Source organism: Melospiza georgiana, chromosome 3, assembly GCF_028018845.1.
Source record: "Melospiza georgiana isolate bMelGeo1 chromosome 3, bMelGeo1.pri, whole genome shotgun sequence".
In the NCBI taxonomy this organism is placed as follows: domain Eukaryota; kingdom Metazoa; phylum Chordata; class Aves; order Passeriformes; family Passerellidae; genus Melospiza; species Melospiza georgiana.
The window spans coordinates 15,576,570-15,602,509 of record NC_080432.1 but is presented as its reverse complement, the minus strand read 5'-3'; the positions used below and the strand labels follow the sequence as shown (position 1 = coordinate 15,602,509).

The window sequence follows — 25,940 nt, the reverse complement described above, 5'->3', positions numbered from 1 at the left end:
TGTGTTCACTGAAAAAGCTCATTTTACTTCCCAAGAGTTAGAAAAGAAACAGAAAATGTTCACTTACAAAGCTACAACAGATTGTAAACAAGCAAATCATAGAACCCATAGGAAATTTCTAGATGTGGTACAAAACTACAGTGTGAAAAGAATGATTACACGGGAGGAGAAGAGACATTTACAGCAGCTCTCCTCCCGTGTCTCCTGATTCCCATTACAAAACCTGTGGCTGTGGAGTCCAGGCACCGGCACCGCCGTCACGGAGCGCTGGTGTTACTGCTGTCCCTCCTCCGTGTCCTTTGCCTGGGAGTGACTGCAAGGAGCTCCCTCCTGCCTCTGCTCCAGGCAGTCCTGCAGCTCTGGGACGCTGTGGGCTCGCAGCACATCCAGGTAGAGCAGGTAGTCCTGGAGGCAGGCTGGCAGCGGCAGCTCCCGGATCACGCGCTCCGAGCGCAGGCGCTCGCTGCCCAGCAGGGACCGGATCTCCAGGCGGCACAGGTGGGACAGGGGAGGAAGGAAGGCTGGAAAATGGAATCCCCAGTCAAACACACAGCAGCTCTTACTACACCAATGTATTTACTACTAAAAAAGGAAATAAAGAGAGAATTTAACCTGCATTTCCCCAAATAACTCCCATTTTTTTGACTCCAAAAACATCCTCATTAGCATCAAGCATTCTAAAGGAAATATTATTAAATGACATTATCACTTGGACAATTTAAAAATTATTACAGACTCTTTTAAAGAATAATTTCCTTTGAAAGGAATCATTAAAAAAGACACCTAAGTGCAGTTTCTCAGTCACATAACACAAGACCTGCTTTTCTGAAGGCTGAACTATGAAAAATTCCTGCACAACTAATTGAATCTTTTTGGCTGGTCACATTTTGATTATGTTTGATTTTTATGGTTTGTATTTAGTTACTGTCCAATGCTTACAAAAAAGGACAGATGCTTCATTGTAAACACAAATCAAATTAGAAAAATAAAACATAACTAAGTCCTATTGTCATCTTCTCCTAAATGTCTCCATCTGCAGCCTGGAAGCTGGACACGTGGAAACATTATTTTCCTGCCTGTATTCCTTACCAAAATGGCTCTTGGAAGTCCAAGTGAACTTCTCCTTGTATTGGGAAAGGTGTTGCTCCACAACTGGAGGAAGTCTGCTCCAATTCGTGAACTCCAGGACAAAATTAAGGACATCCTCACTCATGGAGAAAATCCTGTGTAACAAAGACTTCTTTACTTTTAAATACCTTTTTAAAGTATTTGTAGATTACAGAATAAAAGACCAAAAAGCATCACATGTAATACACAAGGACAGTGACATTCATTCAGTCATTGAGTAGCAAGCTTGTAATGTGTTTACTACAGCCTGCAGAAAATACAAATATTTCACAACTCTAAGTTAAGCCTGTAGTGCCCAATTAAATATAAAACATCATCAAGCTGTTGTTTATATGTAGAAAAACTTCAATAATAATAATAATAATAAAAAAAATCTGACTGGAATTTTTGCCACATTGTGTTAAACAAAACAGTCTCGAACTGCATCCGTTTCCTCTCCTCCCAGCCTTGGCCCAGCTTCATTTCCCATTTGTTTCACATCCCTCCTGACCTATTTCTCCCATTGAAATTTCTTCTTACCATGGCTGTATTAAAGTCTCACACACACAATTTGCAGCTAAATATGGGGGTTAAGTAGAGATGTTAGATATAAACTTGGGGAGTGATGCTTTATTGCTATTCTAGAGAAAGAAAATTTCCGGTCTGGCTTTCTTCCTAAGGAAAATTGTTTTACTGCCTCCAGACCTGACGTGTGAATGATTTATTTCAGACTTTCCACAACCACTCCCGTTCCTGATGGTGGCAACAGATTATCAAGGGCCATCCTGTAGCAGCTTTGCACATTAGCATGGGATGTTTGAGTTAAGAAAGACCAGGCTCCCTGCTCTACCAGAACCTGCACATGAAATTCATGGGGTTGAAGCCAGCCAGGAGCAGGCAGGGCAGCCATTCCTTGTATTCCTTCTGCACCATGCTGCTGTAGAAGATGAAGTCTGTTAACTCCTCCTCTGAGGGCAGGGAACAGCCAGACCTCAGGAAGCGCCGGAACAGAGCAAATTTCTTATGGCACAGGCAGTGAGCCAAGTTGATGCCACGCAGGGTGATGCCATATTTCAGCAGGACATCAATAAACAGATAATACCTGTGAGCAGGAAAAGGAACAGGGCATCCCATGAGCTTTGCCTCAGAAAGCACCCACCACTTGTTATATCTGTCAGCAATAAAACGTTTCAAAATGTTTTTATTAAAATCCTTTTACCATTATCCCCAATAGGATAAGGACTGAGACTGTGACTGGTGTTGCCTTTTAGGGATTAGAGGGCACATTACTCCACAGAAGTGGTGACATGTGTTACCTGCCTCGTTCAGAGCAATCACCTGCTCTGCATCCCTTCCTAAGTTATTTATTATAAAGCAGCATCAGGATAGAAAGGGAAAAATGGTGTCCAAGGATTTTTAAAAGCAGCTTCCTAGGAGCAGGCCACAAACTAAATTCACTACTAACAAACCTTGTTAATTTAAATGGCAGCCTACTAACAAACTAAATTAATTACTAACAAACCTTGTTAATTTAAATTTTATAATTTATTTATAAAATAAATAAATTATAAATAATATAAATATTTTATATAATTAATTATAACTATAAAATATAGATATTTATTTATTGTAAATATTATAATAAATATTGATTTACTATAAATAAATAAAATCCATGTACAAAGAAATAATCTGTTAAAATCTGAGAGGATTCAAAAGCCGTTTTTGAAGATGTTTTCCTTAGTGCTGCACGTGAGTCACACTCCAGGCCTTCACATTAATATTCCCAAGGAAATGGGAATAATGAGGAGTGTCTGCAAAGGGGGAACATACTGGAATTCTGGAAAAATATCAGATGATAGACAGCAGTTGAGAGAAGAAAGTGGGAAACGACACGTTTAAAATAAGTTAATTAAAGCAAATATGATTACGAATAACTCCAAAACAGAAGAGGTTTGCTTACTGCTTTTGGAAGACCATGCACATGGGGGACCTGCAGCCAAAGTCTGGGCACTCCTGAGCATCTGGGCTGAAGCCCTGCCTGAGCAGCATCTCCAGGCACTCGCCGTCCCCGCCGTACAGCGCCGAGTACACCGGGCTCACTTTGCCCTCGCCCTTGTCACACACACGGTCAGTGACTGGAATCAGCAGCTCCAGTATCCTGCAGGTGTTTAGAACCACTGCTTTCTGATCTCATTGCAATCATTAATCTTAAACACACAGCCATTTTTTCATTGCAGCTTTGGAAGAAAATGATGTTTTTTCATTCTTGAATTTGCAGCTTTATAATTCCATACACAGACCCCTGGCAAATGTTGTGCTTTGGGATGGATTTGGGCTAGAAAGAAGTATTTTAAACCAAACCAGGGACAGCTACTTCCTATTACTCAGCAACTCTTTTTACAGCAACAGAACACCACTGCACATTAAATCCCAACTCCAAGGAAGTTTGGAAGTAAAATGTAAATGTGAATTGCAAATTAAATGAATTCTTAGTTCTATGAAACAGAAAAATCATTCAGTTTACAGCTCACACCCCAGGCCACATCACATTAGTGACAAACACCAGTTCCTGTGCTGCTGGCACCTACTGGCGCTGCATAAGAGTTGCCAGTGATGCATCATCATTTATGTACTTAAGTGCTGTCCATGTGTGAATCATGGAGTTCCTGAGAGATCCTTCTCCCCAATGGTCTACTCCCAAAACTTCCTTCCACTCTTTGCTCGTTGCTGTGGAGCTGACTTGTATATCTGAAATTGGGCAAAGCTGCAAATGCATCTCTGGAAAGATTAAAGAAACTGTTTTTGTGGCTTTGATTTTTCTGGCTGGTCCAGCTAATTCAATATTTGCATATAATTACTTCTGCTACTTAATATAGAATTCTAATTAGCAGCTGTTCAAGTCATGTATAATGTATAACATGTTTATTTGCATTTTTAAATGGAAAGTAAAATGGCCATGGAGTGAATTGGTATCTGGTTCAGCACTGTAGAAAACCCTCTAAATTCATCAGGCTATGGATCAAATCCAGGTTAGATGCTGAATTAAAAATCATAAATCATAGAATGGTTGGGGTTGGAAGGGATCTTCAAGGTGATCTAGTTCTACCCCCTCCCTGGACACTTCCATTATCCCAGGTTGCTCCAAGCCCCATGCATCCTGGCCTGGAACACTTCCAGGGATGCCACAGCCAGAGGTTCTCTGGCAAACCTGTGCCAGGGTCTCACCACCCCCACAGGGAAGCATTTTTCCTTAATATTTCATCTAAACCTACTCCCTGTCAGTGTGGAAGAAACTACTAAGAGACATTTAAAATACAAAAATAATCAGAACTTCTAAACTACTGATCAGTTTGAACACTCAATATTCCTCCCTTTTAGGTTTGAACTTCCTCCTTTGGGGATCAGATTTGTGTGACCAGGACCTTCTGTCTGAATGCCTCTGCAACCACCTACTTTGCATGGCCCATCTCAGCTGCTGCATGGATGGGTAGCTGCCAGTTATCATTGTTGCAGTAGAGGTTTGGGTCTGCCCCTGCAGCCAGCAGCAGCTTCACACAGTCCAGGTGTCCCTCCTGGGCAGCAATCAGCAGGGGAGTGGCCCTGTCCTTGGCCTGGCAGTTGACGTCCGCACCTGACACGAGACAAAACCAAAGTCATCTCCATCAGTCATTATCCTTCACAGGGTGGCTTCCAATTCAGCAAGTTCTCCTCAGCAATAAGGAAATAAAACCTCTAACGTTTGAAATGATGAGAGCTCCAATTGCACTCAGTGGGAGTTGCTGGGAGCGTGGCCAGGGAAATGGAGGATGTGGTTACCGTGGGACAGCAGCAGGCGCAGACTCTCCAGCTGGCCATACTGAGCAGCCACAAACAGAGGGGTGATTCCAAAGTCATCGCGACAGTCCGTGCTGGCCCCTTTCTCCAGGAGCATTTCCATTATCTCAGTGGAACCCTGGAATCAAGGTTTTTATTCTCAACCAGCAGGAAAACAAGTAAATCACACTACCCGTTTTTCCCCACATGCTCCAGACAGAAATAATAAAGCCCACAATATATTCAATATCCTAAAGATACACTTAAAAATTTATGGTAAAAGAAATTAGGCAAGTTCAAATTGATCACTTTTGCTCATTTACATGATAAAGTAATTTGTATGTGTTAGAACTATTAAGCCAACATATTTTTAAGAACAAGCTTATAAGTGCTAGGGTAGGATAGGAAAAATTACCTGACAAAAATCCAATAATTATTAAATAAGTATTTATCCCCCAGAACATACCAGTTACACAAAAATTACATGATGTGCTCACAGGTTACCTGAAAGGAAGCTTGGTGCAAAGAATTCCATCCAGACCAAGAATGAGACCCTTCAATATTTGCTCCATGTTGGAGAAGGAACTTGACAACCTCTGTATGTTTATTTTCAACAGCTTCCATAGAACAGTAATAAAAAGAAAAAAATATTATTGAAAATTTTGAAAAAGAAATAATTTAAGTATTTGTGTTTAAAAGCTCAAAAGGTCTCACTGCCAACTTCCTGAAACAACAACCATAATTCCTTTAAACTTGCCCATTATATACTGGTTTGCCTTTTATATTTAGATCCCCAAAACAGTGTTGGGGAATGGAAATTATGCCAAAATTCCCTCAAACTTGGAAAAGACTTGGAATCAAAGTTAACATGGCATACATGATGTCTGGGCAGAGAGGCAAGTAAACCAATAAATGTATTTAATCAGATGATTTAGAAGCATTCAATTAAGTCAAACATAAGTCATAGAAAAAAATGCTCAAATAATGGACCTTAATTGCCAAACTAGGAATGTCAATAATAATAATAAAATAATAATTCTTATTTTTTACATAAGAATTAGGAAGGAATTATAAAAATCAAAAAGGCTTTGAAAGAGGCTCATAGAGATGTAATCCTGAACCTCCTAAAGTTTTTCTGCGCTTGATGGAGAAAATATATTTGCTTTTATAATTTGTTTTAAAACACTGTCTGAAGCAGATTTACCCATGAACAAAAGGTTATTTCCACACCTCTGAATCTAAAGCCTGGTTATTTAGGGCTACAAAAAGATGCAACATGGCAGGCAAGTAAGAAACTCCGGTGAGTTTAAACTCAGAGAAACTTGAGTTTTAACTGGTGAGTTCAAGCTCTGCGGCGTGAGGAAAGCTTGTGTCACCTAGGAAGAGTGGGGTGGTGGCAGATTCGGTGGTGACATTGTCCAGGTCAGCCCCAGCTTCCAGGAGAATCCGGAGACACTCCACAGAGCCGTGACGGGCCGAGAGGTGCAGAGCACACATCCCTTCAAACGTCCTCGAGTGGATGTAGTCATCAGCTGGAGCTGCAGAGGAGCATAATGAGGGGAAAAAGGGATATTTGGCAGTGAATTATAAAATACAATTATTTTAAGAAAATAACAAAGTTATTTGAGATATGTGATCCATGAATATGCTGTTATCACCTCAAGTATCACCCATGAACTGCAATATGTCAATTTCTACTTGGCGCAGTTGGGAAACTACACAGAAAAATCCCCAAACAAAATAGGATAAATCTATGTAACTTGTATTTTCTGTGACAGGGTAATTTAGCACAAAACCACAGCGTTTCCCATTAGGTTTTCCTTACCTCTATCAATGAGGAGCTTCAGGCACTCACTGGAATTGTGCGCTGCCGCTTCGTGGATGGGCAGCCACCTCCTGTTATCCGGGACGTCGACGCTGTATCCCCGATTTATCAATTCCCTCAGAATCTCAACGTTTCCTTCTCTGGCTGCAAGGCCCACAGCCGAGCATCTGTCTGAATAGGCTTCTGTGAAATCCATCCCTGGCATGGAACTCTGCAGCAGGAGGAAAAGAGGGGGGGGGGGGGGGGGGGAAATAGAGATGTGTGTTGGTACAATATAGATCTGGAGGATTTTTTTGTTGTTAGTTTTACAGAGGATTTGGTTTGGTTTGTAGGGAGATGGTGGTTTGAGGAGCTTAGGGAGAGGTAATTGCCTGGTGTGAAAAATGCCAATCACTTATTTTTAATTTTTTTATAAGTTTAATAGTAATAAAATGGTTATAAAAATAGTAATACAATTAGAGTAATAATTTGGACAATTTGAATTAGGACAATATGAGACAATAGAAACAAAGAGTTATGGATGTCCAGGTATCTTTTTCTGGGCAGCATAAGCCTGAAAAAGGACACACGTTAACAGAGGATTAACCCTTAATAACCTATTGCATATTCATACATGATGCATAAATTCCATTCAAACACAAGATTCTGTCTGGTCATCCTCACCGTTTTCCTCTGAATCCTAAACGGCACCTTCAAGCCTGAGCAAGGCAGGAAGAAGTTAAGTTCTCCTGATAATGGAGCAATAAATTCTCTTTCTCAGAAAGATTTAGGTGTCCTGTGGCTGCTATCTCAGGGCGAGTCCTTTCTTTAAAAAAAAAAGTATCCTACATAGCATAGCTTCTATTTTAATATTTTGTTATAACCTAAAACTAGATTTAACACACTACTTAAAAGAATTAATACAGTATTACTTTCTAACACAACACATATAATATTAATTTTAATATTTGCGAAAAGCCAATCATAAAATACGTATTTTTCACACCAGGGGTTGTGAGAAATGAAACCAAATTTATCACAGGGTGGGCTGGGGAAGGTCGTTTGTGGGTTTTGAGAGGAGGTGGTTGAGGTGTAGAGGGGAGATGGTTGTTTGGAAGGTGTTTGGGGATTTAAGGGGAGGCTGAGTTGGAGGAGAGATGTTTTTTGTGGGGTTAAGGAGTAGTTCTTTGTGGGGTTTGAAGGCAGAGGTGGTCGGGGTTTTGGGGCGAGGTGATTGTTTGGGGGGGATGCGGTTGTTGGCAGGACTGGGGGCAAGGCAGGTGCTTGGGGGAGGTCGTTTGTGGGTTTGGGACGTGGTCGCTGGGGGGTTTTGGGGGACACGATCGTTTGTGGCCTTGGGGGAGGCTGTCCAGGCCCAGGACCGGCTCCCTCAGAGCCGCCACAGCGCCGGCCCCGCCAGGCTCCACACCGGGGCCGCCCCGCCGGCGCTCGGGGCCGCCGCCTCCGGCCGGGGCCGCCCCGCGGCTCTGCGCAGGCCCCGCCGGGCCGGGCCGCCATGTGGGTGTTCGGCTACGGCTCCCTCATCTGGAAGGTGGATTTCCCCTACCAGGAGAAGCTGGTGGGGAGCATCCGCGGCTACAGCCGGCGCTTCTGGCAGGGCAGCACCGACCACCGCGGGGTGCCGGGCAAGGTGAGCCGGGGCCGGGGGGAGCGCGTCGGGCCCGGCTTCGGGCCCTGCCCCGCGGCCGGAGCCGCCCGCAAGGGCTGCACAGAAACACTCGGACAGCAAACACACCACCAACAAACACAACCCGCTTTAAACAGGGCTCCGAAATGCCGCATTTGTCATTCAGGGCGTTAAATACCCTCGGTGAGGGGCGGGTGTCAGACTGCGCACAGGGAATAGGACAAGCCAGAATTATTGATCCAAGTAACCCCCGGCTGTGTTTTGACTTATCTTACTCTCAGGTGAAAATTAATGCATTAGGAAATACTTGAAGTACTAAAATTCTTCACTGTTTGGAAAAGGAGAAAAAAAAAAAAAAAAAACCAGCGAGAAAAAGAAACTAAAATTCCCAATGTCATGGTTTTTTAAGCCACGGGGATAAGGTATAACCTTGCACCCAGGTAACTCCACTGTAAAACCTGAAGCGACTTTAAGAGAGAAAAAGCATCAGGATTATTTTAAAAAACACATCTTGTTTCTTGGAAGGTTCCAGAGGAAACAACACATTAGAATATCAAACACCATAAAATAACTTGCACAGAGCTCAAAGAACACGGCTTGAGCCACCACTGACACACAGTAAATAACAGCAACAAGGGAAAAAACAGCTCTTACAAATATACAGCAAATTACTTGTTAGCTGCGTTTGAAAAAATATTTTCAGAGGATTATTCCCAGTAGTACAAACAGTACTTAATTCCTCTGATCAATAAGTGTTTAGTAATTTGTTTGTTAATGTTTGTTTTGGGTAGTTCCAGGCAAGACAAGGACTCTGCAAGCAATTAAGTAAATATCTTGCCCTTCCTTAGGCAAACAGATCCTTCTTCCTTCACACAGCCCCCTGAACATGAAGTTCACCTCAGTACTGTCCTTCATATTAAATCAAATCAGATTTAAATGAAATTTAATGAATTTAGGCTACAGTTACAGACATTCCTAGCAAGGACAAGAAAGTTGATTTCCATCCACCACAGAATGTCTCTTTAATCCATAATTCACAAAAATCTTTGTGACCCATTGCAAGTGCACAAGTCAAAGAACTATCAATGACTATGGAAAAAACAATCCAAAAGGAACACTGAAGTTATCTTTGGTGTATCATGGGAACAGACTCATTTCTGCTCAGGAAATAGGAGTCATTTAGTGTTCATGTAGCTTTATTGCCTTATTTTATCAGTCAGATCAGGAATAAATTGCTCACACTGGGAGAGAACTAATTTGATGCCAAAAGCAGCAGTTTTAAACTGCAGATGTAGTTCAACATAGGGTTTTATGTTTTAAAGTTTTATACAACAAACTTCACTATTTTATTTCCAGTGTTTACAAACTGGATTCTTACTTTTTCCTACAAGAATTGACTTCCTGGGGAAAACAAGCCATTTGGAAGGTATCCTCCCTCCATCCAGTGAGGCTCCAAGGGCTCCTTGAGGATAGTTTTACATTAATGAAACTCTTAATTAGCACTGTTATTGTATTGTTAATTAATTGTCACTTTAAGTTGCAGTGGAATTGAGTCTGGACAGCACATGTAAAGCAAGGACATTCAAACCCTCCCAATTTCTGACTGCCTTTATTTTTGTGTTGGACAGGCACTGTCCAACCCAGAATTTAGCATGTTTATTTTATTTAATACACATCCAAAGCTACTCCCCAAAAATACTTACGCTGGATCTGAACCTTACTGGAATTGTGCTGGATTAATTCTCTGAGCATTTCATTCCTGTTCCTTGTTTTTTTCTCGTTTTGGTTTGCTTTTGCTCGTGATTTAGGGCAAAAGCCTCTGACTGATTGATGATTTCGTCTTTTAAATTTTAGCCTGGAAGAGTTGTGACCCTGGTTGAAGATGCTGAGGTACAGTACTTTGCACAGAATGTCCTGTTGCATTTCCAGTCATTAATTTTTGCTTTTCTACGAGCAGATAACTGTCTTATCTTAAGGGAAAAGTTCTCTCAGTGTTTCCCAGAGTTACACTAATGATTGTTTCAAATTATCAATATAAACCTGAAGTAGTTTGGGTCTGTTATTACCACAGGGATATTTTAAAGTATATTCTGGAATAGTCACTTTGGCTATCCAGTTGTGAGATGTAGAATTTGACAGAAAGATATATCAAATATACATTATTTGATATCAACATTGAATGATAAATGTAATTGCTTTAATTTCAGCTCCACAAGGTTTGACCACATTGTGGAGGTATCTCAGCACACCACACCAGTTCAGGTGTGTAACAGGTGCAGGTGACCCTCAGGTCCTTACCAAACTGTCACTAAACACAAGGAACCTGATCAAAATTCCATCAAATTCAGCATTATTTAAATTTGCCATTTTCAGACATAATTTTTATGAGGTCAGGGAGAAACTGTGTCCTTTTTGCCAGTTCCTCAGTGGCCTGTACCAAGGCTATTTATTACTCCAAATATTAACAAAACAAGATGTTGCTCTGTTAGGAAAACCTTAAATGCAGAGGATAAACCATTTTATTGTAAAGGAAATAATTCCTTCCCTTGGCTGCTGATGTGAGCCCCTGAAAACCAAAGCTCTGGGCGCTCTGACTCAAACAAGCCATAACCCGTCAGTGCCTCGTTTTAATTTTTAATCCTAATATAAAGAACAACCCCAAAATAGCAGAAAGAGGATGATCACTGATAATTGCCTGAATAAAGCAGGGACTGAATACTTTGGGACTCTTACAAACACTGCAAAAAGCAGCAGAAGGGCAGGTGTGACTGTGTTTACAGGGGTTTCAGGTTGAGGGAAGCGATGAGGATGTGATTCTATGTTTCAGAAGACTTGATTTATTATTTTATGATATATATTACATTAAAACTATTCTAAAAGAATAGAAGGTTTCTTCAGAAAGCTAGCTAAGAACAGAATAAAAAAGAATGATAACAAAAGTTTGTGGCACGGACTCTCTGTCCAAGCTAGCTAAGCTGTGATTGGCTCTTAATTAAAAACAACTAACATAGCCCAATCAAAAATCTACTTGTTGCATTCCACAGCAGCAGATAATCAATGTTTACATTTTGTTCCTGAAGCCTCTCAGCTTCTCAAGAGGAAAAATCCTAAAGAAAGGATGTGTCCTTTTTGCCAGCTCCTTAGTGGCCTCTACCGAAGCTGTCTACTACTCCAGATACTAACAAAACAAGAAACTGCTCTGTTAGGCAAACCTTAAATGCAGAGGATAAACCATTGCAGAGGATAAACCTAAAGAAAGGATTTTTCATAAAAGATGTCTGTGACAGGCAGGAAATGGTTTTCCTGAAAGCTTTGCCTAAACGCGGCCATTCCCGAGCATCCTTTGACCCTGTTTCCTCGGGCAGGGCTGCGTGTGGGGCGTCGCCTACCGGCTGCCAGCCGGGAAGGAAGGAGAGGTGAAGGCCTACCTGGATTTCCGGGAGAAGGGCGGCTACAGGACCACCACGGTGATCTTCTACCCCAAGGACGCGTCGGTGCAGCCCTTCGACGTGCTGCTCTACATCGGCACCCGCGACAACCCCAACTACCTGGGCCCCGCGCCGCTCGAGGACATCGCGCGCCAGATCCTCGGCGCCGCCGGGCCCAGCGGCCGGAACACCGAGTACCTGTTCGAGCTGGCCAACTCCATCAGGAACCTCGTGCCCGAGGACGTGGACGAGCACCTCTTCTCCTTAGAGACACTGGTCAAGGAGCTCTTGAGCAAGCACCAAAATCTCAACTGTCTGTGAAGTGACCTCGTAACACGCCTGGTTCTGGTGTTCTGACCCCCGGGAGGAATGCTCCTCCATTGTGCTGGCCTAATTAGTGCTGCATATCTTAATTAATGCTGCGTTCAGAATAGGAGTTGGTTACTTGAAACTGCCAAAATCATTCTCCCATTCTTTCTCAAGAAAGGAGAGCAACAAAAATCTTCTAAGTTCAAATTGGTATCTCAGCTTTTCATCCAAAACTACACCTCAAGACAACCACCTAAACTTCTCTTTATGTTTCATTATTATTTCAGGTTTAAAATACATCTTTAGAATATTTTTGAGATCAAAATCAGCATGGAGAGACAAGTTCCTTAGATTTAAGTGATAGTTTGTTCTGATCCCAGACCACAGTGCAGGAATTTTAAGTGGTTGGCCTAAATTGTGTAGTAGAACATTTATATCAACATTCAACTCCTCTGAAATAAAGTTAAGCTACTGAATTAGTCATCTCACCCTTTATATGTTAATTTATCCTTAAATGCAGAGGATAAACCATTTTATTGTAAAGGAGATCATTCCTTCCCTTGGCTGCTGATGTCAAGCCCTGAAAAACCAAAGCTCTGGGCGCTCTGACTCAAACAAGCCATAACCTGTCAGTGCCTCATTTTAATTTTTAATCCTAACATAATATAAAGAAGAACCCCAAAACATTAAAATTAACTAAGAGCATGACTTGAAGTCACAACACAGCAAGAAGAGAAACTTTCATCTCTGTTACTTCAGATGCTGTTGTGGTCCTCATCTCTTCAAAGATCCCAGCTGCAAGGATAGATTTTAGTTTCAAGGATTCACCAACAGAAGGAACCCTCTGGGAGGTTCCCAAAGACAAAATTAAGGAAGGAACCCTCTCTCCAGCTACCTTAGGGATTGTTTGGACATCCCAAGAAGGTTGGGAAGCCCCAGTTTAGGCTGGTAGGCTTCCTGATGCAGTCCGTCCCAACATGGACTTGTCTTGCTCCTCAAAACTTTATTTTTATTAACTTTTAACCGAGTATATTTTTATATATTAATATAAAAGGTCCTGTTTCAAACACCATGTAACATCCTGTTTTCCTGTCCAGGGAATGTGTAAGTGTTTAGTAGCAGCCTGGCAGCCTGGATTCTGCATCAGTAATTGCAAAAAAAGTGTGGTTTTCCCCTAAAAAGTTTGACCCTTTCTGTCCTTTACATCTTCCTGGTTTATATTTGTGAAGGTAAAAGTGTTCAGTGGCATTCTCTGCTTTCTTGAAAATTCTTTTTAAATTTAAAAATTCTTTCCTCAAAGACTTATCCTTGTTCCTTAAAAGAGGGCAGGGGATTCAGAACCATCAGGGCTGATCCTCCCTTTAAAATGCTAATTATTTAAGTACTGTGATTCTGTGTAGCTCCACATTCTCTGTCTTTGCCTCCAAGATTTTGTTGGTTCTTTGCTTCTTAAATGCATAAACCATTGCAATAATACACGTTCCTGTGTATGACTTCAGTGCAATAAAAAAGCATTACAATGACTAACGAGGTTGGAAATTTCCAGAAATGTTATGTCTAAAGTGTGTCTGTGTGAGGGGGGACATCAAGGGGTGTGTTCATTGTGCCTCACTATAAAATTGTTGTTGGGGCTGAGAATGACAAACAACACACAGGGTCTGCTATAATTTGTGGCACATTAGGAACTAATTAAAGCATGGGAAATATAAATAGATACATTTGTCCTTGCTGTGTGGGATTAAAGCCACTGCTCTGCCCCCAGCTTTGGTCCCTACCAAAAGCCTCCCAGATCTGCTACCTTAAAAATTTTAGGCCATTTAGGCTTCATTTTTTTCCTGACTGGTTAAAGTCAGTCTCTATTTATGCAAATACAGATTCATATCTGTAGGCTTCACTACACAACCACGCTAAACCTGTTCTCAAACAGTGTCTGGGGAAACAACAGGCACATCCATGACTATTTACAGGAGATAATGCAGAGAGGAGGGAGAGGGAAGTCCAGACTTTAGGGCTGGACTCCATCATCTCCAAGGTATTTTCCAACCAGAATAACTCCAAGGCTCTGTAATAAGGGCATTCTCTGTAGCATGACCAATTAATTTCTCACTCTCACATCCTTCAATTATTTATCTGCTCCATGTTTCCCATGAATCAGATGGGACGGGCCTAACCTGCTCTGATGTGAGGACTGTTTGGGTTCTCAGGTGTATAGATACCCACACACATATATATACACACACGGGTGTATAGAGAAACACACAGAGGAGCCCTTGAAGTGCTCTTTTACACTCATAACCTCGGACCTGTTGGCTGTGTTTAACCCTTAGCGCTGCCACTGATGACCAAAGTTCACTACTCGGATCCCACTCCCCCACTCTTCTTACTTGCCCCCATTTTACCCCTCGCTCGCTCACTCCCTCATTCACACTCCTGCCTCCCTCACAGTCCTCCCTCACACTCATTCCCTCACTTACACTCCTCATTCAAATTCCTCACTCCCTCACACTTCTACTCACTGCCATCACTCACTCACTCACTGACTTACTTCCATCACTCACTTCCATCACTCCCCCACCCCTCACCCCGGTCCTGGGCTCTCTCCGTGCCCGCCCGGCCCCTCACCTGCGGCGGCGAGCGCTGCCCCGGATGCCGCTGCTGGCGCCGGGCGCTGCCCCGGTTGTTGATCGCGGCTGCCGGAAGCCGACGTGGCGGCGGCGCGGCGCGGCCTCGGCGGAGCCGCCGGCCGGCATGAGGGGCTGCGGGCTGCGGCCGCCGAGCCCGGCCCCGGCCCCGCGGAGGGGCTGCGAGCTGCGGCCGCCCTGCCCGGCCCCGGCGCTGCTCTGCGGGCTCCTGGCGGCCGTGGCCGCGGTGGCCGAGGGCGGCCGGGCGCTACCGCAGCTCAGCGACGACATCCCGTTCAGGGTGAACTGGCCCGGCACCGAGCTCAGCCTGGTGAGCTCCCCCCTCACCGCAGGGCCGGCAGAGGGGCTCGGAGCCGCCTCGGCGCTCAGGGGGGCTCGGGTGGGGCTGGCCCGCCGCCGGAGGGAGCCTGGCAGCTGGGAGAGAGAGAATCCCGGGGGATTCTGTGCCGAAAGCGGCGGGCGGAGAGCTGGGGGTGGAGGGCGGATGGCTGGGGCTGGGGGCTGTAATGAAGGTCTGAAATGGGAGAGCAGGAGTGAGGGGGCATGGAGGGATTTAGGGATCTGGAGGGGATCGGGCATCTGGAAGGCTTTGGAGATCTGGAAGGGATCGGAGATCTGGAAGGAATCGGGCATCTGGAGAGGATCGGGGATCTGGAGGAGATCGGGGATCTGAAAGGGATTGGAGATCTGGAAGGGATTTGGGATCTGGAGGGGATCGGGGATCTGGAATCTGGAGGGGATCAGGGAATGGCTGGAAGTAGAAGGTCCAAAGCGAAGGCAGCAGCAAGCAGCTCCCAGCCAGCTGAACCACCAAACTCGAGCCTTGTGGTGTAATTAAATCCCAGGAAATACTCTGAAGCACCGTTCAGGAATTCAGGGGTGTTTCTAGTGAGTAGCATTAAAAAGTTCCTGCCTGGCTGATCCATGGGTTGGTTGTTTTCTCAGCCGACCACCGGTGTTTTGTACAAGGAGGATAATTATATCATCATGACCACTGTGGATAAAGAGAAGTACAAGTGTCTCCTGCCATTGATAGCCAGTGGCAACGAGGTGAGTTCAGACGAGTTATTCTGTAAATATAAACTGTAGCTGAGTCTTTACATTGTCAGTTTCAATATCATGAGATATCCTTTTGTTGCAGGAAGAAGAAAAGGACTATAAAGGTCCTACTCCAGGGGAACTGCTGGAGCCTCTCTTTAAGCAAAGCAGCTGTTCCTATAGAGTATGTTACTTTTGTCCTGTTCATTAAATGCCAATTAAAAGGTTACAGGCCAGTGCATGTCAAGGTTTTAGGGTAGTAAATTAAATACTAATACAGTCTGAAACACGGTCTTTACAACTTTATGCCTTAATATTGCTGACAAAATTCTGTGTGATTGAAGATGTCAGAATTCAGATAAATGTGTTGCTATGATAGCAGTTAAAAATATGGATTTTTATAAAAAATTAATTTTTTCCTTTATTTTATTTGTGTGAAAGTCAAGGAAGTCTTCTCTGGTGTGTTTGTTTGGGCAACACTGAGACCACTCGCTGTGCTCTTGTTTTTGAGGTTGCTCCAGCATTTTGCTGCAAAAGCCAACATTTGGTGGTTTTGTGGTGTGTAAATACATCTAAAGATAATTTTTAAAATGTATTTTATGTCTCAGATTGAATCCTACTGGACTTACGAGGTGTGCCATGGGAAGCACATCCGTCAGTACCACGAGGAGAAGGAAACGGGACAGGTAGGCTGCTCACAACCCCCTTCCCACTGGCACTGCTGAATTGCTCCAGCAGACTTGAATTTCTGTAATAATTTAGCCATGATTCCATTTTCTTGATACAGAAAAACTGCATCTTTACTGTACAGGACATATTTTTATAGGATTATCAGAAGGCACTGTGTCAGATCTTACTGGTTCGCAGTACACACTTAGTTCATTGCTCAGTACATGGCATTTTGCATGTCTATTAAACTTCTGTGTTTTTAATTAGGTTACATACTGTTTTATTGATTCTCATGAGACAGCTCTCTAGTTATTACAGATTCCATTTGTTCTTCACCCTAGAAGTAGATTGTTGTGTTAATGAACTCTCATTCCCAAAATTGTTTTGTATGGGAACTTGCAGGCTATCTGCACTTAGAAGTGACAGCCTAGCTTTGGCACTTTAGCAGAGCAAGGCCTGATTTCATAAGACCTTTCTTTTATAATTTCTTTTATCTGTTTGCAACATTGAATTCCTTGAAATAACTTAGAAAGTGTTAACTGATGTTTGTTTTGATTGTAGAAAATAAACATCCAAGAATACTACCTGGGGAATATGATAATGAAGAACCCATTGTCAGAACCAGGTGTGTTTTAGATTATTTAATTCTGCTGATAATGATAATTTTTGGGTTTTAATTATTCCTGTCTGACCAGTTTGAGAGCCTTTTTTTAGGGAACCTGAAATCCTCAGAAATATTCAAGTGCCTAGAGTGGGACTTGGGTGGAAATGAGGTTGCTGAGCCCCAAACTCAAGGGGCAGTTTAGAATAACTGATTTTTGGAGCATTTTTTGCCTGTAAATTAGTTGAAAGAAGTCTTCCAAATCCACAGACTAAGTGTTAATTCAGGATTGAACAGAACAGAATAGAACAGAACAGAATTGAACAGAAATAGAATAGAAAGATATCACCTAGGCTGGGGTGTTTGTTTCATTCTAGGCCAGTGTGTGAAAGGCAGACACCATTGTTTTCCTAGAAGGGATGAACTGGAATGGTGCAGTTTCCTGGGGGGGGGGGGGATTTAGTGCTGTTCATCCCACTTCTGGATCTCTGGCTGCAGCCCTGAGTGAGGGATCTTAGTCCTGGAAAGAACCAGGGCTCCAGAATGTGCCTTGTTTGGCTTTTCTGGGTGCAGCCTCTGGGCAGGGGTGCCTCATTCTGCTGCTGCTGCACAGAATGTTTGATTTGAGTCACCCATTTTGTGGGGCTGGATGTTGAAGCCTGATGGGACCTCAGGTGACCATAGCTGAGGCTGTCAGGCTGTTGTCCCTCTGCCCTTCCTGCTTGGGTGGCAGATTTTGTTCTGTGTCCTTTCCCTGCTTCCTGTCTGGCAGCTCCTGCCCCTTCCAAAGCACCTGCCTGTTTCCTGTCCAATTCCCACCCTTCCCAAACAGCTGCAGTGACGTGTTCTGCAGCCCTGCCTTACTGTCAGGGCTGGATTTGGCCTGTCCTGCCAGCTCCAGGTGGTTTTGTGATGAGCTGACGTGTAGTTTGCTGTGGGCCTCAGATCACTGGTTATTTCCTTTCTTTCCTCTTTTGCACCTGCAAGTGGCTCTTAGCAGTGTATAAAGCACCAGCAAATACACAAACCAGAAAAGCTTCTCTCTGAAATTCCTTTTTTTTTTTTTTGACAAGTGTACAAACTTACCTCATTCTTAATTATTCCCTAGATCAAGAAGAGAAGGAAAATTCCAAAGACGGTGCAAAAGAGGCAAGTGAAAAACATCTGTTTTAACTTCTGCCATCAACAGTGGAGGCAATTTATATATGATCATACAATCCCAGAATGGCTTGTGTTGGAGGGGACGTCTAAGGTATCCAGTGCCACCTGCTATGGGCAGGGACACTTTCCCTATCCCTCATCCAGCCTGGCCTTGGACACTTCCAGGGATGGGGCAGCCACAGCTTCTCTGGGACACCTGTGCCAGGGCCTCCCCACCTTCACAGGGAGGAATTTCTTCCTAATATCCAATCTAATGATAAGATGATGTAATTATTCCCCTCACAAAATTAATATCAAGAAGTGGAACTGTTCCTGAGCTGCACTTCTCTTGCTTTTAATAATCAGTCCTCAGAAAATTTATTTTGTCTTGCTGCTTAAATTACTTACACTTATCAAAGCTCTACAGCACAGAATCCCTAAGAGATGGAGTTGACTTGCTGACCCATCCCGTAATAGTCTGTGCTTCCCTTCCCCTTAGAGGACTTCCCCACTTGTTCAGGCCCCAAAACTCAACTCTTGAGCAGCTGAGCAATGGGAGTACCTGAAGCACGCTGGAGTTTGGAATTAGTGAGGGCAGGTTGGACCTTGCTGCCAGTTCCCCTTGATTTTCATGCTGAAGTGAAGTTTTTGTGTCTGTGGCCTTTGGAATAGCCCAGGGTTGTGTAGGGTTCTCAGCAGTACCCAGGCTTGAGGAGCATTTTGAAAGTCATGTGGGGGCAGAACGGGGCCTGTTCTGGTGGCAGTGGCAGCTGTGCCTCCTGTAAAGCCAAGCAAACCAAGTGTTTTGCAGTGCAGCTTTTTTCCTTCAGCTTCAGAAGAAATGAAGTCTTTTATTGCCTTTTTCTTGTGCAGTATTTATGATGCACTTGCCGTGTCAGGATTTCCTGGAATCTCTTATCAGGGAAGGGCATGTAGGTTCCCTAATCTCGTGAATGTCTTCACTGGTGGTGCAGCAGTTTGTGGGAGGAGTCAGTGGCCTGGGACAGGGTGACGTGGCTTGGAAGCCAGAGCAGGTGAGGGGCAGAAAGGTCCTGGATCCCTGGAGTGTCCTGACCCCAGGAAAGACCTCTGTCTTTTAGCACACACCCCTGCCTGTTCAGCACTGAAAACCTTCAACAGCTCAAGCAACCTGGGTAAAAAAAGAGTCAGTTTGTGGGTTTGGGCACTTTGGGAAGGCAGGAACTCCAGCTAATTCCAGGATAGAGATTTACCACTTTAGGGAATTGATGTCTTAAAGAGGGAGCTGGATGAAACACAAAGGGGCAAACCTGAAGGGAGCAGACTGGAAGGTGTGAAAAAATGGGATTTACATTGTATACACCAAATATTTGTTAGCCACAGCCACTGGTGCTGTGGGATCCTCTGGATAAGGAGCAGCCTGGGCTGGGAATGCTGAGGGGTGTAGTGCAAGTGCCAGGGTGACTTTGCCGGGTTTCTTTGGATTCTTTAGGGCCTGGTGCTGCAGGTGATGAGCCTGGCAGATCCAGTTTGGGGGTGAGCACCAGGACAGTTTGGATGTTGCAGAAACACTGAGCAGCCACACAGGCTCTGATTTTAACCTGGTAATGCTGGCTCTGCACACAGGAATAACATTTTTTGTTTCAGAGGGGTGTCAGGAGCTCTGCTGTGGTTATGACCTGTTCCTTTCCCTCACCCAGATCCCCACAAAGAACATCGAGGGGCAGATGACTCCCTACTACCCCGTGGAGCTGGGCAATGGCACTCCCTGCAGCCTGAGGCAGAACCTGCCCAGGTCCAGCACAGTGATGTACATCTGCCACCCCGAGGCCAAGCACGAGATCCTGTCTGTGGCAGAGGTCACCACCTGTGAGTACGAGGTGGTGATCCTGACCCCGCTGCTCTGCAACCACCCCAAGTACAGGTACAGAGCACCTCTGTCTCCTCCTAGTTTGGGATTTCTTGAGGGGTCATGTTTGTGGTATTTGAAGACTGTAGATGCCATGTGTGTATGCTTTAAAAGTCTATAAAACCAAAAAGTATCTTCTCCAACCATAACCTTGACCTTAACTTTAGCTCCTCCCAACATGAGGAGCTCTCTAAAGCCATTTCCTTATGGAGAATTCACAATTTCAGTGTTATTTTCCAAAAATGAAGTGCAGGCTTCTTGTTTCCTCCCCTTCCCTGAACTGTACCATGTATCTGAGGGTCTTTAGACCTTCCAAGGGATGTAAAGAGAACTGCAAAGGGAATGTGCTATACAGACAAGGGGGAATAATGGACAGGATTCCTGGATTTACACAGATGTTGGGACAAGTGAGTATTTAATCAGGGATCTGAAACAGGCCACAAGGGCTGAAGGCAAAATCCTGCATTTTGTAAACACATGGCAGTTGGAGTTACTAAGTGCTAAAAACATTTTTAATGTTTGGTATCCACTGTAAATTTTCTCATGTGGATGGGTTTGGTCATTCTGCTGCACTTATCTGGGGCACTGTTATCTGTTTAATGTGCGAGTCTCTTAAGCCTCTGTAGCAGTAGGAAAAAAGCATAGAAAGTGCACAGGGAAATTGTTCTGTTGCTTGATAAGGGTAAAATCTGGAGCTGCTGCCTCCTTCCAAAGGGTTCCTGGCCACCAGCAGGAAACACTGAAAATAAACACAGGATTATCATTGGTAAAAAAGGAAAGGTGGAGGTGGCAGCCTGGGAATGCTGCCCAGTGACATCACAGGGATCACAACCCAAATTCCAAGTTCAGTGCACCTTTTTTCCTGTTGTGTGTTCCCAAAGCAGCCCTGAGCAGTGCCTCAGCCCCTGGGCTTTCCCTGTACACCTGGCATCTCATCCAGGGATGCACCTGCACCACCTGGGCAGCAGCAGATCCAGAAGCTCAAAGCACTGATTCCTGTACTGGAAGGTGTGACAGTGACACGTTCTTACCTTGCTGGGCAGGTTCAGGGCTTCCCCTGTGAATGACATCTTCTGCCAGTCCCTGCCAGGATCCCCACTGAAACCCCACAACCTGGAGCAGCTGGAGAAACAGCAGGAAATGCTGAAGATGCCTTTTAGGAGGGTTAAGGAGGTAGGATTTGTTTCATTTACTTTCCATCTTTAGGACATTTTGTAAGATGATGTCAGTCTTTCATTGGTCTTTAAGCTTGTTGAAACCATCTGTAACTCACCCTATTTGGAAGGAAAACAAAGCAAGTGTGGGCTACTGATTTAAATTTTTGTAGACTTTGTAGCCTACAGTTCACAAATGTGTGAAAATTTTGAGTGGAATTTTCTTTCTTTCAGCTAAAATTGCCCAAAACAGCCAGCCTGATTCAGTGTTCAGTAATTTCATGTAAGTTGTAATTCTTTGTAGGGGACTTAATTGTATCCTTTAATTGCAGGAAGAAATGCCTTCAACAAAGGAAGAGAAATTCTCTTCCATCCACAAGCCTGTGGCTGTTGGGAGCCACCAGCTGCTAACGGTGGGGACAACCCACATCTCCAAACTGACCGATGAGCAGCTCATCAAGGAATTCCTCAGTGGCTCCTACTGCTTCCATGGGGTGAGCAGCAAAGCCACCTGGAATAAAGCTATGTGGAGTACATTCTAATTTGTGTACTTGTTTAGTTTTTATCTTTAATTTTTCTGTTGAAATTCAGTTTATTTGAGCAGACAGTAAAATGAAAGTAGGTAACAGAATTAGCCATGAAAGATTTTTGTTAACCAACAGAGTTTTACAGCTGAAACAGCTGGTTTAGGGTCTGGGGGAAAAGGATGGGTTTGTTTTGGGGTGTTCTGTTAGTTTTAGGGGTTCTGTTTGGTTCTTTCTAACACTGAGGTTGTTCCTCTCCCCAGGGCGTTGGCTGGTGGAAATACGAATTCTGCTACGGCAAATACGTCCACCAGTACCACGAGGTGTGTTCAGAGAGTTCTGTTCGTTCCTTAAAGTTCCTGTTAAGAAAATATAATCATCTTAATCATCTGGACGTGGTGTAGTGCTCAGCTTTTCCTGTTTTAGGATAAGGAAAGTGGCAAGACCTCCGTGGTGGTGGGCACGTGGAGCAAGGAGGAGCACATCGAGTGGTCGAGGAAGAATGCAGCCAGGACCTTCTACCTGCGAGAGGATGGCACCCAGACAGTCAGGTACCAACCAGGCCCTGCCCTGCTCTCACACCTGGGACACAGGGCCCAGCCCTGTGAAATTTGGGTTATCAGCAGGCAAAATAAACTGCCAAGAGCAGCATGTTCAGATTTGCCCTCCAGTCAGCATCACAAATAAGGAATTCTGCCCTTCGGATGTGGCACAGAGGAAAATCTTTCAACACTGAACAACTTTTTCCCTCTGCAGTAACTGCAATACAACCTATTGCTATATAATAATATAATAGCTGTATAGAGCAGTAGGATAATATACAGTATAATAATACATAGTATAGTACATTATACTTGTTGCTGTTTGTTAGTATATTAAATACTTTTGTTAGTATATTAAATACTTGAGCAATGATGAGGTGCTGGATCACACCACTGAACTGACTGCTTAAAAATTGTGTTTGATACTTCCCAAACTCTTGCATTCTGATCTTTTGTGGCAGGATGGTGTCTCATTTCTATGGAAATGGAGATGTTTGTGACTTGACAGACAAGCCAAGGCAGGTGACTGTGAAATTGAAGTAAGTGAACTTTTATTACAAGGTGATGTTTTGTGTCTGTTTCCTGGGTCAGGGAGGAAAGCTGCTGCTGTTGTCACAAGGCTGGGATGGCCTTAGCTGTTAACTTAATAAAATGTTGCAGACAGCAGTGAAATACGTGTTACTGTGTGTTTATTGCCTACCAACCCCCCAATTTCCCCTCTATTTTCAGATGTAAAGAATCAGACTCCCCTCACGCTGTGACCATTTACATGCTGGAGCCTCACTCTTGCCAATACATCCTTGGGGTAGGTACAGACACGCCCTGAGGTCAGGGCTGGCAGTAGAACACATCTCCAGGAGTATGTTTAAGGTGGCCCCTTTCTCCCAGTGACTGTTCCCAAGATTCCTGCAGGGCTGAGTTCATGGTTGGGTCTCTCTGTTCCAGGTGGAATCTCCAGTCATCTGTAAAATCCTGGACACAGCAGATGAATACGGGCTCCTCTCAGTGCCCAGCTGAGGACAGCAAAGCCCCCAGGGCCAAATCCTGGCATTCCCATGGGAACAGTGTCTGTGAGCTGACAAAGGCCTCACCAGCACAGCTCTCCAAGCTGAGGGACTCGTGAACCACTTTGTGTATAACTATGTGTATATAAGAGCTTATTGATAAACTTTTAATGATTAAAACCTTGTCTTGCACTTCCTGCCTGGCTCGTGTGTGGCACGTTCCCCCCTCGCCGATGCCATTGTTAAGGTGTAAACTCAACTCAGAAAAGGCACAAAAATTACTGAAGCTTCAAGGGAGGAGTTCAGCTGCCAACAGAAGGAAAAAGTGAAGCCAACACTTCCTGCTCAGGAGCCACAGCACCACTCATGGTTTTCCTACTGTTCCTGCTGCCTCCCAACATCCATGTTACCTCACTGTAACTGCTGGGAATTGTATTCTCCGGTCACTGTACCTCACCCCTCTTCAGCTGCTCTTTCTGGGCTGCTTCCCAGGGCATTCAGTTTATTTATTTATATTTAACACTGTGGGGACTTATTTTGCTGAACATCATTCCTGCCACCAGGTCCAGTTCCCTGTAATGTGTCTACCTCGCCAAGAATATTTGGGAAGTTTTAATTTGCTGGCACTAGACATTCCTAGAAGTAAATGGTGAGGGATCAGATAAATTGAAATACTGCTGACAGGAGGATCTGAAGTAGACTTACATTATATTTTTGAACAAGTTTGTAATGGCCAACACCCAGCAGAGCCTGGAATGTCTGGGGCTGTAGCAACAGTGTCCGGTCGGTGCATGTTGGTCACTTCCTTGTGCCCACCGTACTTCTCCTTTCTGCAGCCCTTGTGCAAGGCACAGGAATTTCTGATGGCTGCAGGGCAGGAACCTGCCAGCCTCGTGGCAGATGAGTGGGCAAATAATGCCCAAAATACTCCCCTGGACTGCTGGGCAGTCTTGGTGAGACATTATAGTGTCTCAGCAAGCAGAAAACCCAAACAGCAGCAGCAGCATGATTTGGCACTTAAATTGACACTGCTCTTGCTCATACCCCAATTTCTGAGGCTCAGTGAGGTGGCAGAGGGAGCTGGAAAGGGGGAAAAATCTTTTACATAGATAATTTCCCCATAGAACAGTCTTGTACCCAGATTCCCCCATTCCCAGCCTTCCTGCCAGCACAGAGCAGGAAAAGATGGAATCATTTCACCTTCTGCTGCCTGTGCCAGGGGCTGGCTGGATCCCCTCGTTGTGGCTTTAAGCTGCACAATCCCTTGGGATGGTTGTAGTTTGGATCAAGGCTGCCCTGATGGAAGGCTGGAGCCCCCCAGCTCTGGGCAGCCTCAGCATCCCTCAGGCTATGCCAGGGGAGGGAACACAACACAGTGACTCCTCCTGCTCATCCCTCCTTGTGCTGATTAGATCAGAGGGCAAGCCTAAAATAGTTATTTTGTAGAATGTCAGAATTCCCCTCGTGGGGGGAACTCCCTGGAAGGAGGGGGAAGCACATCCCTGACTCAGAAGTCACAGCACCTGGTGCCTCCCAACAGCAGCTTTTGCCATGGTGTGAGCAATCAGGCTCTTGGCAAACCCTTGACTCAAGGGTTTCCTCGAGGTGTTCCTCAGCCCCGACTTCCCCTTGCACAGGAAGCTCCATGCTCACAGCTATTCCTGCCTGGAATCTGGGCTGCCCCAGCACCCACATCCACCTCCAAAAGAAACTTGTTTTGCTCTCCCATCTCCTCCTGACCAACAGCTGGCTTAGATTTGCTCCTACACCTCCAGGAAGCAGAGCTGTTTCACACAGACAGGTGCATTTCCAGGTCATCAGTACCTTATATTTTTATCCAGCACCTAAATCCAAGCCCACCTTAATAAGAAAAGCTCCTGTGAGGTTTGGCCTCCTCAAAGCTGGTGCTGATCCTGTTTGGATTTGAGCAGCTCCTGTGCAGGTTCAGCTCTCCTCCATTAAGCAATATTCCCAGGGCACAAAAAACCCTTTTCCTGCAGAGAGAGACAGAACAAGTGGCGCGTGACCTGTTTTGGGAATTAATGTGCTGGTCCTGCTCTTGGCACATGGTGCGGACCTTCCTTGCTCACTCAGACTTTTCTTGTGTCCTGCTCTTCCCTCAATTCCCAAAATAAGACATTGCTTTAAAAAATATACAGAGAATGTATTGGATTAAATAAATGGTAGAATAATTGCAGCACAGGGAGTTGGTGGAATAGCTCTGCTCATAACACAAAGCTGCCTTTTTAACCCTGTCCCTTCTAACCATGATTTGGCTGGCCCCTGTGCTAGGATGCAGCTGTCCCAATTTCCCAAAGCAAAGCACAGCCCCAGGCTCATGAGCAGGACTGCTGTATTCAGCTGGAGAATTGTCCAGCTACGGGGCATCACCCCACACTGACAGCAGGAGCAAAACTCTTCCCTGACATCCCAACTTATCAATTTCCCTTTTATCAAAGCAGGTTGGGATCTGTCTGAAGAAGGGATGACTGTGGGCAATTCCCAGAACCTGCCACAGCAGGGAAGGGCACGGTCAGACCAGACAGACAAACAGCACAAACCACCTTGGGTTTTCCAGCCCCCAGGGCAGGACAGAGGGGCACCTGCACTGCTGTGAGAGATTCCA

The 25,940-nt window shown here is 44.5% G+C and overlaps 3 protein-coding genes across 4 annotated transcripts; 2 read left to right on the top strand and 1 right to left on the bottom strand.

The window, feature by feature from the left end:
• Nucleotides 1-4: 4 nt before the first annotated feature.
• ASB3 (ankyrin repeat and SOCS box containing 3) lies at nt 5-14,775 on the bottom strand. 2 transcript variants are annotated; one of them, XM_058021561.1, is made up of 10 exons: nt 14,735-14,775; nt 6,749-6,959; nt 6,300-6,461; nt 5,428-5,540; nt 4,927-5,062; nt 4,564-4,741; nt 3,071-3,268; nt 1,958-2,209; nt 1,090-1,223; nt 5-521 (listed from the first exon to the last, which is right to left on the bottom strand). In XM_058021561.1, exons 2-10 carry the CDS (start codon nt 6,951-6,953, stop codon nt 274-276), a joined length of 1,626 nt encoding a protein of 541 aa, XP_057877544.1. In that variant the 5' UTR covers nt 6,954-6,959; nt 14,735-14,775; the 3' UTR covers nt 5-273. The 2 variants fall into 2 exon arrangements, with proteins under 2 accessions (XP_057877544.1, XP_057877545.1); XM_058021562.1 differs by having other exon boundaries at nt 1,964-2,209.
• On the top strand, nt 8,228-13,636 carry CHAC2 (ChaC glutathione specific gamma-glutamylcyclotransferase 2). Its single transcript, XM_058021565.1, has 3 exons — nt 8,228-8,378; nt 10,230-10,265; nt 11,741-13,636. Exons 1-3 carry the CDS (start codon nt 8,244-8,246, stop codon nt 12,122-12,124), a joined length of 555 nt encoding a protein of 184 aa, XP_057877548.1. The 5' UTR covers nt 8,228-8,243; the 3' UTR covers nt 12,125-13,636.
• On the top strand, nt 14,759-23,506 carry ERLEC1 (endoplasmic reticulum lectin 1). The gene is made up of 14 exons (XM_058021564.1): nt 14,759-15,064; nt 15,700-15,804; nt 15,896-15,976; nt 16,401-16,478; nt 17,023-17,086; nt 18,171-18,211; nt 19,882-20,105; nt 21,134-21,263; nt 21,577-21,738; nt 22,032-22,091; nt 22,195-22,319; nt 22,772-22,849; nt 23,040-23,115; nt 23,256-23,506. Exons 1-14 carry the CDS (start codon nt 14,759-14,761, stop codon nt 23,325-23,327), a joined length of 1,602 nt encoding a protein of 533 aa, XP_057877547.1. The 3' UTR covers nt 23,328-23,506.
• The last annotated feature ends 2,434 nt before the right edge of the window (nt 23,507-25,940 follow it).